Source organism: Pygocentrus nattereri, chromosome 25 (assembly GCF_015220715.1).
Source record: "Pygocentrus nattereri isolate fPygNat1 chromosome 25, fPygNat1.pri, whole genome shotgun sequence".
In the NCBI taxonomy this organism is placed as follows: Eukaryota; Metazoa; Chordata; class Actinopteri; order Characiformes; family Serrasalmidae; genus Pygocentrus; species Pygocentrus nattereri.
In genome coordinates this window covers 21683621-21701274 of record NC_051235.1, presented here as the reverse complement: position 1 = coordinate 21701274, position 17654 = coordinate 21683621, and the positions used below count along the sequence as shown (strand labels likewise).

The 17654-nt window shown below is 38.6% G+C and overlaps 1 protein-coding gene across 1 annotated transcript in view; it reads left to right on the top strand.

Annotated features, from left to right (window-relative positions):
* Positions 1-812: 812 nt before the first annotated feature.
* The window catches only part of smad3a (SMAD family member 3a), a 36970-nt gene continuing 20128 nt past the window's right edge, over positions 813-17654 (top strand). Inside the window, exons 1-2 of the mRNA XM_017703570.2 lie at positions 813-870; positions 1019-1255. Coding sequence (XP_017559059.2) covers positions 830-870; positions 1019-1255 — 278 coding nt within the window. The 5' untranslated portion in view covers positions 813-829. The remainder of the gene's footprint in view (positions 871-1018; positions 1256-17654) is intronic.

The following is a 17654-nucleotide window of genomic DNA, read 5'->3' as shown; positions in this document are numbered from 1 at the left end:
AAAACACAAGTTGAACATAAATATCTAATTTCATAACTTCTCAGGAAATTACTACACATTACAATTAGTCAAACTTGAAAAAACATCCTCGTGTCTAGCCTGTAGAATTCTATCTGCACTGTATAATTTAAATTCAATACACTAACAGCAATTAATAATACATCAATAGCATCTTTAAAATTGTATATGAAAATATAGGATTTCTATAGCGCTGTGTTATGCTTCTATAATCTATTTATAACCTATTACAATACTTTTCAACCTATGATATTTTCTGAATTTACTATAAGGCTTTATGGGAATCCTGTAGAAAGTCATGTGGTAACACTATAGCTCTTTTTCATAAGGTAAATAAGTAGCTAAGTTATGTTAAAGAAACCATCACTAAATAAGCCCATTCTCAAAGTTATTGCTGTTCTCACAGTTAGTCTGGTCGAAACAAACCTGGGCGGTGTGAAGACCACGTTAACACCACTCGGAAACTCCTCTCAGTGGGCTATTGTGAGTTTGAACGCTTTACTTGTGGCTTATTTGCATTAGAAGCAGACTCAGCTTGTGACGTCAGAGGCAACCGTATTACAGCGTTGCCGGCGGAAGATTCTGAACTCTGAAGCAAACTTTCAAATTCGCTACTGATACATGAAAATAAAGCAAATAAAGCATATTTTAACATATAGATATTAGTTTATAGTTTTGAGTGACATATATATGTGTAAAGGGACAACATTCGTATTATTGTTTTAAAGCAACGAAACACAGAGAGGGAAGAGGACTATATTTCTCGGCGGAGTAATACATTACCGTGCTAATGGTGCTGCGCGGGCTGTGCATGCAGAGATATGGTAAACCCAGACACGACTGTTTACTCAGGTCGGAATAATCTGCCTCGCTTGCTCCGTATGAAGCGTTTTAGCTCATGGTTTCGCTAACTGGTCTGCTTTCTGCTCTTTCCGTTGTCTTTGGGCTGTAGCTGAAAACATTTTTGTTGTTCATTTCTCTGTATATGTGTGTGTAAAAGTGCGGCGAGGAGGAAGATAGCTGAAGTTGTGAAGATGTCAATTTTACCTTTCACTCCCCCCATCGTGAAGAGACTTTTGGGGTGGAAGAAGGGAGAACAGAACGGACAAGAGGAAAAGTGGTGTGAGAAGGCGGTTAAGAGCCTTGTGAAGAAGCTGAAGAAGACGGGGCAGCTGGACGAGCTGGAGAAAGCCATCACAACTCATGATGTCAACACGAAGTGTATCACAATACCGCGGTAAGTTGAGGCAAAGTGCCTCAAAATCGACGTGTTGTGCTTCTCGCGTACTTTCACTCCGGCTTGACAGCAGCAGGTTCACATTTAGGTCCGATTGTGGCTCTGTGTGCCGCGTTGACAACAGTCAGCCCACTCTGTTTACTAAGAGGGAGAAACCGAGTAATAAGACCTCAATCTGGGCAACGTTGACAACGGTGCTTTATACTGAAATAGTCTGCTTTAACTTCTGATAGACTGTCAGGTTTGTGAGTGCCTCTGGTAAACTGATGAAATGAAACACATGAATAAAATGTTTTGAATACAAATTGAGGTCCTTCAGTTTGCCTCTTGTGACAAGAACTGTGTTGATATAACTTACTTTGTTAATGTGTAACACATTTGAATCTTGTAAAATCAAAACAGTGCAGTTGCAGTCTTCTTCAGTGTACCGTCAGTCTTAGAAGAGATGGTTCATTTCATCATTGAAGAGTGTGTTATACATGGACAAGGCGTAATAGATGGCTCTGTATAGAACCTTTTTGAAAATGGTTCTACATAGCACCAAAAAAAGTTCTGCTTTTTTACAATGTCAAGCTTGCAAGCATAGAAGAACCCTGTGTAGAACTATATATAACATTCTGAAGAACATTTTGACCATGCAAAGAACCATTTAAGCATGACATGGTTCTATATAGAACTTCTGCTTCTAAATAGAACCATTCCCTTTAACAACCATTGAAGAACCATCTTTTTAAGAGTGTAGAGATGAATCTACACCCCATCATAGCCCTGTTTGTACATTCAACCTCTTATTTCCATCTAGGAAACTCAAAGTGGTTGTGATTGTGGTTGCATGGAGTTGCCTCAGTCTTCCACTGCCTCTCATTCTTTCCTCAGTTTGCGGTCTGCTGTCTGATAATGTTATATAACGCACGACCTTAATCTCCAGTGCTTTCTAGCTACTGTGCGTTTTGGATCCAAAGCAGTGTTATTGATGCAGTTGTGTAGGTTTCAGGCTCATTGCACTGTCCCAAGCTGCACTTTGCCTTTTTTCACAGAAAACAAAGACTGTGTGTGATTACTTGTCATGTTTTAGTGCGAATTTGTTAGCTTGAGTTTTATGCTGCCTAGATAATCTTGTTATGTCATCTAGTGGTTGGTGCTGACCGACCACTTGCAATGTGGCTCTGTTTACAGCAATGCTGTGGAGTATTACAGACTCTGGCACACTGGGAGATACCTTTGTGGTGTTTTTGGTGGACACCGTGCCTCATTTTAAACATTTCTGAGATAATCAACAATCACTTTGCTACGCTGAGAGGTGCACTGTGTTCTGACGGATGTTTCTTTACTTAGGCAGAGTTAGAGTTCCACTGGTTCCTGCTGGTGTGGTTGTAAACAGTGTCCACAGTACTGAAGTACGTGACACCTGAAGATAAGAGTTAAAGTTTATGTCCCTGTGCTTCTCTGCCTTTGACTTTTGAAAAGTATAAAATACAAATGCATTTGAGACATTTCACGGTGCATAAAGAGGAATGCCATTTTCTTCATTCTGTGTAATTCAGTTGTTGTCATTCAGAGTGTTTTGATGTGAAATGGTGGATTTTATCTCTCATTTCTTTTGGACAACTAGTAGAATTCTGATGAACTGTGCAAGTGAGATAAACAGCTGGTTCCACAGTTGATCTTTATATAGAAACATTTGCTTGTATCTTTGGACTGAGTGAGCCTGAGTTGGTGAAAGCGTGGTGCTACACAGAGTTAAACAGCTGTGGTTTTAGCCTACACTGCTGCTGTTGTTGTTTCCAAACACCAGATAGTGGAGTGAAAGCAGGGCCTGGAGCCAGTGATCAGTCTTAGTCACTCTGGAGCAAGCCTGTGGCTTTGTGGTCTAGCCCTTTGCTGCCCAATTGGTGAAGCTGTGTTGGGAGACAAACTGCAGACAAACCAACAGGATCTCCAGCTACTGGGATGTATGAGAAGAAAACATTGCCATGATAGTGGACAAAAATAGTCCTGCTTAGTTTAAATGGACATGTTTATTTGAAGCTTAGAACTTACTTTTAATTAATTATTTAGATTTTCATTTTAGATTTCAACTTTTTTTTTTCTCTTCTGGGCTGTCTGAATATCCTGAATCAGCACAGTGTTCAACCCTGTCATCTGTTCATGTCCAGAGTCTGCAGAAGGCCAGACGGTGGTCTCTCTGCTGTTCTGTGCCTGGGCCTAAGGTGCTAGATTCCTCACACCTGTCTGCCTCCTCTCACACAGACTTCCAGAGGGAGCGGGGCTGCAGGTCACTGCTAGCTTCCAGGATTCTGTCTTGCCTCTACATGCTGTGAAAGCTGGAAAACTGTCAAGGCCTGCTGAAAGAGAGAGGAACAGAAAGAGAAATTGTAAATGGTTCAGTAGGGGCGTGCAGTATGATGATATTTTATCAATAGATAATTAAATATTGTGTTATTGTCATGAACAGTATACATTTCTGAGCATATCATGGACATGGCAAGTTCACTGAACTGCAATGAAAAGCATGTTCCTTTACAGGAAGAGCATTGTTAGTCCTTTTTCACTAGATTTGCAGTACAGTATGTGACTAATCTATTGAATAGTTATCGATGTGTAGTTTTTAAATTAAATTAAATGTGACCCTACTAGCACATTTTGTCTGTGTATCAAAATTCTGAGAAATATCATAAAATGCCTTGAAGTACTGCAATATACTATTTTTTCTGTCACCCACCCCTGCTGTTCACTACATGGAGATGGATAAAAGTAAGATGTAAACTCCAAACAACAGTGCTAGAAGGTAAAAATGGGATTGTAACATCATGTGTGTACACAGTAACTGTAAGGATTAATATTAATGTATGAAAAATGATAACAGATACTTGCATAAAGTTATGCTTTAGCATCCAATGCTTAGGGAAATAGTACACCAAAATAATTTGTACTGCAGTTTTATGAGCTGTGTCTTGACACGGAAAACTGGTGTTTCTGGTAGGCAAGGTTTCTACAAGCACTTTGTGACTTGAAATACATCCCTGCAATTTAATACTGTTAGCCTACAAAGATGTTCTGAAACTCCACTTTGACCGACAGATAGGCCTACACAGCAAACCTGTCTGCCTTTGTTGTTGTACACACTGCCTGACACTGTTACATCCATGTTACATGAATCCGCCTAAGTATGAATGTAAGCTGAAACGTGGCCTGGTCATGCCTCTGTGAACTGCACCCACTTGGTGGGTTCATAAGTGTCTGTGGATTCCGGAGTAAAACAGAGACTTTAACACCTCCATTTCAAAAGAGTGTATGTGGATCAGAGGTGCAGTGCAGCCAAACAGAAAGGCTACTCCATGAAATACTTTGTTAAGCCATAATACTCAATTTTAAGCTTTTATGAAGGTACAATGTGTTTTTTTAGTTAAGTACAGGTAAATTATGGTATTGTTAAGACGCCAAAAGCAAACACTCACTTACAGCTGTTTGAGTTATAGAGTGGTCTAAAATGACTTGGAATAAAATCCATTATATAAATAAAATACATGAACTTATGTTAAAAATGATGATATGTTACAGTATATCTCTTTCAGAAAACTCATGTCTGTGCTCACATTTTCAATAGTTTTTAGACCTGTCACATATTTTTGGACTTTTTGGACATGTAATGCATATAATATGTAGAGATTAAAATTTTTTTTGTGTGATTCGTTCACATTTCCATTGTTCACGCAGTGCTGAAATGTGATCACATGTGATTAACATATTGTGATGTTATATTATTCACATTATGTCGCATGTTAACTTGTAAACACCTTTTTAGACACTTCACTTATGATCATGTGAAATGTTTGCAAGTTTTCTCCAAGTGCTTATATCAGTGTCATGAAAAACACTGTGCACCATCACAAAAATCTTGAGCTTGTTCTTGGACTTAATTGTCTGTCATTGGGGATTCCCCCACTTAAAATCTTTTTGAACCTTAATCTGCGTCTGGAAACCTGGCCCTTAATGTTTTAAATCACAGCGAGCTTTGGTTTTTTGAAGCCTTGGTCTTTTTAAAAGTGATACTCTGCACCTGTTTGTGTCCTCCCTTTGCTTTACACACATCCTGCTTGACCCAGCGGAGAACCAGCAGTGCAGAGGATGTCTGCACAATGCATCTGTCTGTCTCTGCGTTCCGAGAAGCCTGCTCTGTCTCTAACCGCAGTCTTGATATGCTTTACATGACCCTCGCAAAGAGTTTTCAAGTGCGCAGAGCCGTGAAAAAGAAGCCCAGGAGCCCATTGCATGGTGTGATTCTAATTGCTGCACAACCAAGAGTGGTTTATCAGAGAGAATGATGTCTTTTGTCACGACAAAAGTTTTTCTTTCTCCTTGAGGCTGGATCTGTCTGCACCCTGAGGAGATGTCTGGCCTCAGGTTCTGCATCCTGAAACTCCAGCCTGTATCCTGTGATTCAAAGCAGTATTTGATAAAGTAAGGAGATCAAATTTCCTAGGTTTTTAATTGATCTGCCTGGCTTATTTTGCATATGTAGGCGGGGTGCATCTTCAAAGAGATGGGTGTCTACAGAAGGTGAACTTGAGACTGTGAAAGATGAATCGTAGTTATTGTTTTAGGCGGCAGACAGCAAAATCAACATGCTAGTGACAGCTCCTGACACTCCAGTAGACTACTGACTGGGAACATATGTAGTTCACTGGGTCTGAATGGCTCACAGTTTGTTCACTTGAAATCTGTCAACAGTCTGTGTCGGGACTTGTGATTTTTGTTGGTTGGTTGGCAAACCGGTCTACTGAAAGATCACAATCAAATACAGGTCTAAGCTTATTATAGTTATTAATAACTTATTATTATACAGTTACAATATAGTTTGAGAAATAAACAGGTAAACTTCATCTTGTATTTCGAAGTCATTAAGCTTGTTCTTCAGTTTCCCTAATCTTTACAAGCTTACCAGGGGCACTGGCTAGGCATGGAAAAATCAGGGGTTCAGTTCATTGTAGGATTGTTTTGGGGTATTCTTGCTCCGATTTTAATTAATCTGTAAAATGTGCAATTTTAAACTTTTTTTATAGTGTGATGATCTATACATTAATAAAACATGTTTTAGATCATCACAGCCCTGATGTTATTCGTGATAACACAACCTCGAGTGTTCTACTGCTTTTATACAACAGTTAAATAAACAAAGAAAGACATAAATAAACTGTGCCGTGAATGTGTCATTTAATATGTTTTAATGTCAGCAACTCCTTCTGCCAAATTGTAGTTTCTTGTTGCTACGTCAGACTAACTAGACTTGCTGCACAGTCTGCTTTAAGCCTCGCCTTTTGAAGTACAGACTGAGCCATGAAACTGCTGCAATATCAAGTTACAGCCAGTCTGTGAAGCATCTTACAGCCCTTTTTGTTTGGCGAATGGTATTCGGTTAATTTCTGGCTAATTCCAGTTTGTTTAGTTGTGCTTCTGTCGCAGCTGCCGACTGAAAAGCTTGCTCGGTGCTAATGACAATTGCGGAATTTAGTGTAGTCTCATCTTCAGAGTTTGACCAAATCAGCTGTCAGTCAAATGTGATCTTAAAAGTATCCATTTTCTGTTTGCGCGCAAAGTAAGAAGTAAAAACGTTCAAATGCTTGAGAGTCTCAATGATGTATTATGTAGGAATGATGTAGTGTTTGTGAAAGAGAACGCTTCTCAACCAATCAGCTTGCATGGCCGGAACTAACTGTCTTATAATGTGGCATAGTTCATAGCGTTAACGATATACAGCGATCAGGCATAACCTTATGACCACCTCCTTGTTTCTATGCTCATTGTCCATTTTATCAGCTCCACTTACTATATAGGTGCACTTTGTAGTTCAACAATTACAGACTATAGTCCATCTGTTTATCTGCATATTTTGTTAGCCCTTTTTTATCCTGTTCTTCAGTGGTTGGGACCCCCATGGACCCTCACAGAGCAGGTATTATTTGGGTAGTGGAACATTCTCAGCATTGCAGTAACGGTGCTGCTGGAGTTCTTAAACACCTCAGTGTCACTGCTGGACTGAGAATAGTCCACCAACCAAAAATATCCAGCCAACAGCATCCTGTGGGCAGTGTCCTGTGACCACTGATGAAGGACTAGAGCATGACCAACACAAACTGTGCAGCAGCAGATGAGCTGCCGTCTCTGACTTTACATCTATAAGGTGGAGAGACAAGGTAGGAGTGTCTAATAGAGTGGACAGTGAGTGGACACAGTGTTTAAAAACTCCAGCAGCACTGCTGTGTCTGATCCACTCAGAGCAGCTTAATACACACTAACACATCACCACCATGGAAGTGTTAATGCAGTGCTGAGAATGATCCACCACTCAAATAGTACCTGCTCTGTGATGGTCAACGGGGGTCCTGACCACTGAAGAACAGGGTAAAAGATGGCTAACAAAGTATCCAGAGAAACAGATGGACTACAGTCTGTAATTGTAGAACTACAAAGTGCACCTATATAGTAAGTAGAGCTGATAAAATGGACAATGAGCAAGAAACAAGGAGGTGGTCATAATGTTATGCCTGATCAGTGTCATATTTCCCAGCCCTAAACAATATAAAAAAAACAAGAGAAAAGAGGAGCAGAACATAAGAGAAAATAATAAAATGTGTCAACACTTTCACCCATATTGCCGCTCTCTATCCACGTCTTCTACACATTCCTTTCTCTCCACATCCAACTGTTCTACACATCTCCTCTTAAATGTCTCTCTGACAGAGAAACAATTTACCTGTATTTCTGTGTAATTTTGTGAGAGGCAACCCAAAGCAGAGATGTTATAAAAGACTTTGGTCAGAGCCCAGCGGGGCCAACAAAATATCAGGTTTTGGGACGTTTTTTGATATAAAAAAATCAGGCTTGGTTTGGCTTGTACTTCATGTAGTAGATTTGCTTTTCTGCAGAAATGTCATGCACTCTCACTGATTTTTTGTGATGCATTCTCTTTCTTCCTCTCTTTCTGTCTATCCCTCTGTCTTATCTGTCTTGTAAAGGTGTAGCCTATAGCTGTGTTTGGAATAGTGCAGGGCTTTAACTTTTAACTTTACATCACTTATACCATAGCAGAGGAAAACAAAGCTCTTCAGTAGGGCCGACCAATGTAATCATTTTGTCACCAATACCATTTTTAGGGAAATTGATAACTGATAATCTTCTGATATCATTTAATATGGTCAAAAAATTGTAATTTTAACTTTTTTTGTGTTTTATTCATCTGTTCAGTTGTTATTGCTGGAAACAAGTGAGCAGGTGGTGAGTTCCTGTTTCTATAAAGAGAGGGGCAAGAGTACGAGACCTCTATAATGCATTGAAGCTAGCAATTTTTCACACATTAGAGGTGAACAAGCAAGAAAAACAAGCAACTTCAAATAAACATGGGTTGGATCTTTGCTGATACTGAAAAATATGTCAGCTAATTAATCATCCATGCAAATATCTTAGTTTGCGATCTGGTGCGAAATATATTCGTACTTTTCTTACTTTTTTTACTTTTAAATTCGTACTTTTAAGAGTATAAACTTGTATGCTTTTCAGAAGACATCAGTTGTTATCCTTGAGTGACAGCATGTCAAGCTGTTTCAGGCTGTCATTAAAAAAGGACAATGCAACATTTAAAAAGATATAGTAATAATTTGTAAGTTCATTCACAATATTTTTAATGTAGCAGCCAGATGGCATACATTTGACTTCTGGACTACGTCAGTCGGTGTGTTTATGACCACAGTGACGACTTAGAGTGCAGGTGCCAGGTTTGGCTGTGGTTGTGGTCAAGAGTAGCTGTGCGGCTTTTGCCTGTGTGTGCGCGTGCAGTATTAGTGTGTAGGCGTAGGGTGTCTTTCACATTCATGTCTGTATTTTGGATCTATGTGTGGGTGTGTGCATGTTTGTGTTTGCTCTGACAGAAATGGCCCAAATATTGTTACATTAGCATGCACTAAAGTTAAGAATGTTTTGGCTTTCTCTTGTAAAGGTTCTGTTTCAAGTAGACATGGTTCTATCATGAGAGTGATGATGTGTATGTGCAGTTTTCAGAATGTTCTCAGAGATAAGAGGGTGTCAAAATAGCTTAGCATGACATCAGTGATCAAAATGAACACAATTTTTGATAATATCTTGGTATTGTTATAATATATTGATATAACCGATAGGAAGATGATGTGACCAATACTGATACTGGTTGAAAGAGCCAAAAAATGTAGATAATATCAGCCAATGTAATCTAAATTTGTGGTTTAGATTTTTATTTCATACATACAGTAGTTGTAGTTAAACAGTTCTGACAGGTATGATTGTCACTTCTCAATTGTCGCTTCTTAAACTCAAATAAACAGCAGAAACATGCAGTCTTAAAGTAAATAAACACTGTAGCACAGTAAAATACCTCTTATTTTTCATTAGTTTGCTTTGTAAAAAGGGCATTTTGTATCATAACATGTTAATCTTGTGTTTTAAGGTTTGGATGCTTTGTACATGAATTGTTATACTAACCATGATGTTTTTTTTGTTTTGTTCACCCTTTTTTGCTGTGACATATTGGGTAAGGAGAGTGACCTATATTGGTCTTCTCAGTGGGGACATTGAAAAAAAGTTGCTTTGAACTGACATGATTAAAAATGCTTGAAGTGGTTGCACATGAATAAAATGTCTTGCATGAACACAAAAACTGACAAAATAAGTAAATCAAAAAGCAAATGTGTTGATTTAACACATTTTCTTTGTGTGCTGTTCAGTGTAATGTTCTGTCCTTTTGCTGGGAAATGGTGAGTTTGAATGCTGTGGCTAAAAAAGCTGCTAATTATGACCAGGATTTTTTCCGATACTGGTACAACAGAAACAGTTGGTAATGTCATAGGCTTTGTATTGAACATCTGTATTCCTTTAAAATGCCAAAAAACAACTACAGTTTAACATTTTAAAACAGATGCATTTAACCCTTTAAGGACAACACAAAAACGTGACTTTTTTATCATTTATTCTGCTCTGCTCTGAAATTAAAATAATTTCTCAGTGTTGTTTGTTTAAAAGATTTAAAGATTTTTATTGTGTTGTCCTTATTATATTTGCAGGCAGTTAACTGTTTACTTCCACTGTGACTTTTTTTAAAAAGATGTTAATCAAATGCGGTTATCAGAATTATTACCAGTTTAAATGAAATAATTATGCTGGGATTTAGACTGTGGTGTACAATCTAGTAACCATCCTATCCCTGATGTGTGTGTGTGTGTGTGTGTGTGTGTGTATGTATGTGTGTGCGTGTAGACACTGTGTTATGAAGTTAGTCAGCCCTCTGGAATGCTCTGTCTACCCAGGGGAGGGCGTGGGACATTGCTTGGTTTGTGGCTGCTGCTGGGGTTGAAGGTTTAGAAAGCTCCTTGCCGCCTCCGTATCTGCTGGGATAATAGACACTCTGTACAGCAGACAACAGGCCTGCTTTGTGCTGCTCTGTCATCACGGCTGGGACCACGCGCAACTACAACTGCCACTACTAGCGCTCAGGCAGCCGCAGACTGCCGTGCGAAAATAGCACTTCTTTGAGGCTTTGAGTGTTTCTGAAGTGTGTGTGTCGATGTATGTGTATCCATGCATGTATTAGACATGGGGAGGGGTAGTTCGTGAGGGATGTTTTGAAGTTTGTGCTTTTTGGGAGACTTTCTTTAAAGTCTGCAGTGTGTACACAGACTAATCTGCTTAATCTCAATAGCCTTTAATTTATCTCATTTATTCAGTGAACAGCACGGCTATTTCTACTCTTTATGTGCGAACTTTCTATTTTTATTTTTGATTTTAATTTTTGTTTATTCATTTATTTATTTCAAATATTGTCATAGCATAGATTTTTGTAAGAAAATATATGATCATTGATCATTGATAAGCTACTTTCTTGAGCACAAAAGCATGTTGTGGCACATGTTATGCCTGTATTTGGTCAGAGTATTTTATCATCACACTGATAGATTGCATTTTTTTATGTCACCAAAAAGTCAAACATAGTTATCTGTTGTCTGATCTGAATGCCACTGCACGCCCTGGCTTGTATTGAAAATGGAGCGTCCAATGACGATAGCAGACTTGGGCTTGAAGCATCTCTCTTTTGAACAACGCTGGATGATGCAGTTACATTTTACCATATAGAACATCAGTGTGCAATAACACCACTGATTTTAAGATAAAGAAAATATATAAACAAATCGAAGTCATGTTTCTTTGCCACTATATGTTGGTTTACATTTTGCAGATCATGGTTTGTCAGTAGTACTACATATAGCATTTGCCTTGAGTACTATATATAGCAGTTGGCCAATCAACTTTGAGATTATATTAAAATAAGAAATGGCTTTTAATAAAAGAAAAACTTTACTTACTGCATCACATAAAAACCTTCATAAAAACACCCACAGAAACACTCATTTGGAACTGTGATCGGTCAGGATGCTCACAACTCACCTGTAATTGCATAGAGGGAGCATATGCTTACTGCAGGCTTCTGTTAAATAAATATTGTGTAGACCAGAATCATGACAGTGATAACCAATTGGCATTGGATACAGAGGCCTTAAGGATCCATATATTTTCAGTTAAAAAAACAAACCTAACCAGAATTGGGCACAGCCAGAACTGCTTTCGCTGGCTTACAGCCCTACATACTTTCTGAAGTTTTGTTTTGACTGATCCATCTTTGAATGATGGCATGCCTTTTTTGCACCAACCATTTACAGGCTTTGCCATGTAGTGTGTTCGTCCACGGGGTTCCCTGCAAGAAGTATATTGAGGCCTTTATTCTCATACAGTGAGATTAATGAATGAATGAATTGAATAAAAAAGGGACAGTTAGCGTATTTTGCAGACTAGGCGCCGAACAGTCATTTGTGATATTATATTATCTTGAGCCCTGTGCGGTCCAAGGTCCATTGTCAGGAATCCTCTCTTTCCTGTTAATGCTAACAGCTAACGAACTAGCTAGCTGGAGCATATACAGAGTTGGCTAGAGGTCTCAGCAAGTTTCCCAAGTGTACCTTAGGGCTATAGAGGGAGGCTGTCTGTCTCTTTTGGAGTTTAGTCTGCCATATTCTGCTCCCCTGCTGAGTTTGGGCCCCCCTAACCACCACCAGCCGGTCAGTGATATCACCTAAGGATCAGACTCCAGCTAGTTTCTGTTTACACAAGGAAGGCCCTAATGGCTTTAGCAGAGGGGGAGAAACCCAACCTAGTGAAGGAGAAGAAGCTAGATTTTCACAAATCATGTGTCGCTGATTCTGGCTTTGTTTTGCAGATCAGAGGTATTGTAGAACTGGGGTGTTGCTTCTACATCTGGACAAAATACAAGGATTTTGTTGGTTTTTTCTGTATGTTCAATCGTTAATGAGTTATGTTTAATGAATATCATCTTATTATGTTATCTGTCTATCTAATGTCTCATACTTGTGTGTCATGCTTTTCACTGGACCTGTATTGCATACTGAATTAGAGTCAGTAGTAGTTATGTGTGTCATATAAAGTCTCATATGTATTCAAAGAGGTGCATACTAGTCTTTGCTCTCACACAGAACTGTTTTACAATTGAGCCCCCCCCCCCAATGATATATATATATATTTGAAACATTCTGCTTTTTTTAGATTATATTTTTATATACTTTTTTATGTCAATTATTTTGTTTTCTGTTTTATTTTTTTATAACCTTTTCCATTAAAAGTCAAACTGTGCTTTATGTATTTTAAAATGAATTCATAAAATGTATTTATTTAATAAACATTTTAATGACCTCTTTATCAGAGGATATTGGATGATATTTACAAAAAATGTCACATTTACTGTTTTTCATGGCAAAGGCTCAACTGAGGAGAAACATTGGAAATAAGCTTTGACTAAAGAGAAATTATCTGTCTTTAACCACGCTCTGAATTAGTTTGTGGCCCTGCCTTTGACCATAGTCTGCATACTGCCACTCTACCTACTCTCTGGCTTTAGAGCAGGGGGGATGGGTTGCAGTAGTGATTGTGGAGAGGGTATTTTTGGGGGGCTCAAGGGCAGGAGGGTCAAAGGGGGGTGAGTATATGCTGGAAGCAGTCTGGTCTGTCAGTCCTGCTGCTTTTGTCCTCTCTCCCTCTCAAATAGCCTGCTTCTGTGCATCACATTTGCATTTAACAGAGTTCAGCAAGTTCATGTCTTCTAACACTTCCAAAGCTTCTTTTCAAGAGTTTCTCAAAACTGTAAATTATTTTTCTTTTCACAGCACAGCAGCACGGAAATCTAACCTTGGTAATGTTTAAGTAATACGGCTGTATTTTATCAGTCGTCCCTCCAGATGCTCAAGTTATTACTCTCAGCTCAGATTTAGCAAAGGGAAGCCAAGTAACCTAAATAAACCTAACCCAATTGCAATACCTGAACTGAATTTTGAGTATATAAAATCTACAAACCTCACTCCGTGGGATTGCTAGACATTGTTCTAATGTATGTAAGCTCACATATATAACTACACATCACTTTTTAACTCTAAAATGAACAACAAACAAAATAAGTAGCAAGAATAGAATCAGTAATAGAAATTAAAGCTCATGTAGTTACAGTAATATGTGGTGCAGTGCTGAAGTTAATAGTTTGTGTTGGGTCTTGAGTCCCACTACACAGTATCTGCTGGTAACTCCACAGACTAAATCTCCCCACCAACTTCCCTTGTGGGGTCATCTCTTTCACCCCCACGATTCCACTTCTCCATTATACTCCCACTTCTCTGCTTTTCTCCCTTCTCCCAACTCCCCTTTTACTCAAATTTTACCCATTTCTCTACTCGAGTGGTGCACTGGGGGGAACTCAGGGGTTAGTGGGACAGACCTTCCCTCTGGATATGTGTATTTGTGTCTCTGTTTATAGAACTTCCAGTGCTATAATTTCCCCAGAGCAAAATCAATAATCAGTCAGCAGAAAGCATTTCCCTTCCCTGCCAGGTTTGCCAATCGTACACAATGGACAAGTGTAGCCTGACAATGTAGCCTGAGTGCTGTGACTCAATTGTAAACGAATTGAATAGTGACGCAAGGCAAAAATGAGCATTCAAGTAAAAGAGACTTTACCATCCTTAGCCCTAGACTTTACCATCCTTTGGGTGTGTGTTTCTGTGTGTGTGTGTGTGTGTGTGTGTGTGTGTGTGTGTGTGTGTGTGTATGTGTATGTGTGTGTGTGTGAAGTTTAAGTGCATATATATTTCTCTATTTACAGTCTCTCCCTGCCTGCCAAGAATATGACATGAATGGTATCTGTGCCCTCCATTCCTAAAGGGCTTGGGCAACATTGCTGAACCAGGATAACCTTTTCCATCTCTCACTCTCTCTCTCTTTCTCGTGCGCTCTCTCTCTTTCACTCAGGGTATGTGGGGTAAGAGCGTGTCATGGGTGCCACTGATGCATAACTAAAGTGCATAATGCAGCATTCATGCATAATGCATATGTGCTGGAGGACTGACTTTAGGGGACTGCAGTGTAGCCATTCCTGGGGAGATTTTGATCACAGATGTTTAGTTTGCTAAACATTAAAAAACAGCTAGTTTGAAAGGATCAAATTGTAAAATTAGCTATAAGATCCTTCCTTATATTTCATTTCAGTAAAATATTGTGCATGTTATTTCTTAAGTGTGCAGCAATGCTTTTTTTAATTACAAATTTTCTTCAACATTCTGCATGATTAAATTGCTCAGATATAAACATAGTCTTTCAGAGTGGTTTGATGTGAAATGCACAATTCTGGAGAAACTTACCTAATCGGAATTGTTCACAACAGTGACCATAAGTTGTCACAAGTGTTTAATGTCTCTAAAAACTCCTTCATAGGAAGCTGTTACATGAAATAATTACAATTGTGTTGCCTAGGAGATTATTTTATGATCATTCTGAGCTAAAGTTTTAGGCTTAAAATGTATTTTTTAAATACATTTATGGCAGAGAAGTCATAAATGCATTTAAAGAAGGCGTGTAGGTTCACTGGTTTATAGTATGTAAAAATGGCAATATTTGCAACTCCTGGTCATTATCACCACTATTGCAAGAATATCTGAGTGAGGTAGGTTCTCTTCAATGAACAGTTTCTCATAAAACTACTGTGGACCCAGTTTCCCAAAGACATCTTAATGTTAAGATCATCTTAGCAGACACAGAGTATAGAGAGAGTGTTCATTGTGGTGCTTGCTCTACCATTTAAGAATCATATTGGTGCCGAGATGCTTTTGTTTAAACTCAGCCCTGAATGACTTTCTGTAATTCACTCTCCTGTGATAGAATAATGATAGATGATGATAGAATAAATTTTAACATTACATTTTAATTTGAAACAGAAACATCAATTTTGAGTTAATTCAGGAAGTTAATTTCACATTTTTTTCTGATTCCTACTTGCTTAGAGGTTAGTACCCACCTTAGTAGTACTGTTTAGGCTACGCCTGATTGGGAGAGTGTGGTTTAATGAAAATTTCAGTATCTTTGAGATACTTGGCTTGTGAATTACTTCTTCACTCTCTCTCTCTCTCTCTTTCTCCATTAACCTTAATTTGCCTTTGTAGCTGGTGGAGCACTGAAGTGTAAACCAGAGGAAATGACAGTGAGTTTACTTGCAGAGGCTGTAGCACAGCCCTGCCCTTCCTCTTGCAGTCCGGCCGCTGACCCTGACTTCGTGTGTTCAGAGGAAGAATGAGGGACCTTGCCCTTGCTTGTATAGAGTTTTATTAAATAAAAGCTGTGGATTATTTAGAAAATCAGGCCACGGCTGAATAAATCAAGAGCCGCATTACATAATTCATTTCTAATGGAGCTTTTTATTTTCTAGATTTGCTGTTGTAATTCACTCTTTTCCTCTCTGTCTCTCCCTCCCTCTCTCCTTCCCTCTCTTTCAGCTTCTCTCACAGACACACACACTCATACACCCGCACTCTCTCAATGGGACGTCTGGTTTTTTGGTTTTTACATCGTTTTTTTCCCCTCTCCCTAACTGCCAGTGAAGTGAAAGCTTTGCTATGAAAAATTGAAAGCACATTTTGCTGCTGAGAGTGCTATAGCAGGCCCTGGCAGAGATCTCCTGGCGGTCCCTGTGTCTGAGCTGGCCTGTCCCATTCAAACCTCTGCACTGGGACGGGTGAGTGTGGGGGTGGGGTCGGTGTATGGGGCAGTATGAGTAAGGGGAGAGAAGTGGGCAATATGGGGATATGATATCATTATAAAATAAAGAATGTTGTAATACACTTTTCTGAGTATATTGTGAGGAGATCCTCAGTACTTCTAGAACAATGACATTTTAGAAGAGGCTCTCAAGTAGGGCTGTCACGATAACTAGATTTTTAAAACATAGATTCAGATTTACCTTCAATATGATAAATCAACAGCAAATTTTCATTAATAAAATAGATATTTTAAAAGGCCTGTGTCTTTTTGCTTTTTATTTTTTATGCTATTCTAGTTCTACTGTTTCTTTTCTAAGTTCTATAATGTTTTTATGGGTTTATGCAAAACATAATCAAACATAATCAGACATCAAACACTATAATGTCAGTATTCATTTTTCATGTGAACATTTTCAAACCTTAAAATTAAACTGTAAAATTGAACAAGACTTTTTTGTTACTGTGCCTTTAAGAATGATATATGTAAATGAGCTCTGTTCTAATTGTCTGTCTTGTATTGTGCTTTATTAAAAAAGCAGTCCAGGCTGAAACACTCCTTAGAGCTTCAGCATGCATGGGCAGGGCTAAACTGCTGTAGTCGGAATAGGTAGATATATGTAAATGAGTTGGTTTTCGTTTCATCACAAAAACAAGTGCCTTGTATGGTTCTTATGAATGGTATGTTTTGAAACACTCTCATTTATTCATTATTTTTGTATAATGTTTTTGAAGCCTTTTTAAAGGCCTTGTTTTTTCCATGAAGAGATTTGAGTTTCAATGCTGGTAGTGCCAAGAGTCCAAAAGAGGTTAATTATCCCTGCTGTTTAGAATGTAATGCAATATGTGTTGAATTAAAAGAAAAACCACTGTACTCATCTATTTTACAGCAGTTTATGAAATGTGATACTAATGGTGTATTATGTGTGTTCTTGTAGACCTCAAAAAATGAAGCATCATGACGCAATGTATTGTAATATTTTGGCAATATTTCCTACCCCCGCTGAGATGCTCTAGAAGTCCTTGTTTTATACACTCTAGCAGATGTGGCTTAAAGAGCTTTTGGGCTTTGCCATCATCAAGTGTTGAAGCATTTGGGGTTGTGTGCACATATGTGTGGTTGTGTGTGTGTGTGTATCCATGTTTGTGTTAAACATATGTGTGTGTGTGTGTGTGAGAGAGAGAGAGATGCCTGTTGGTGGTCTCATAAGCCCATGTAAGATGGTGTTAGCATG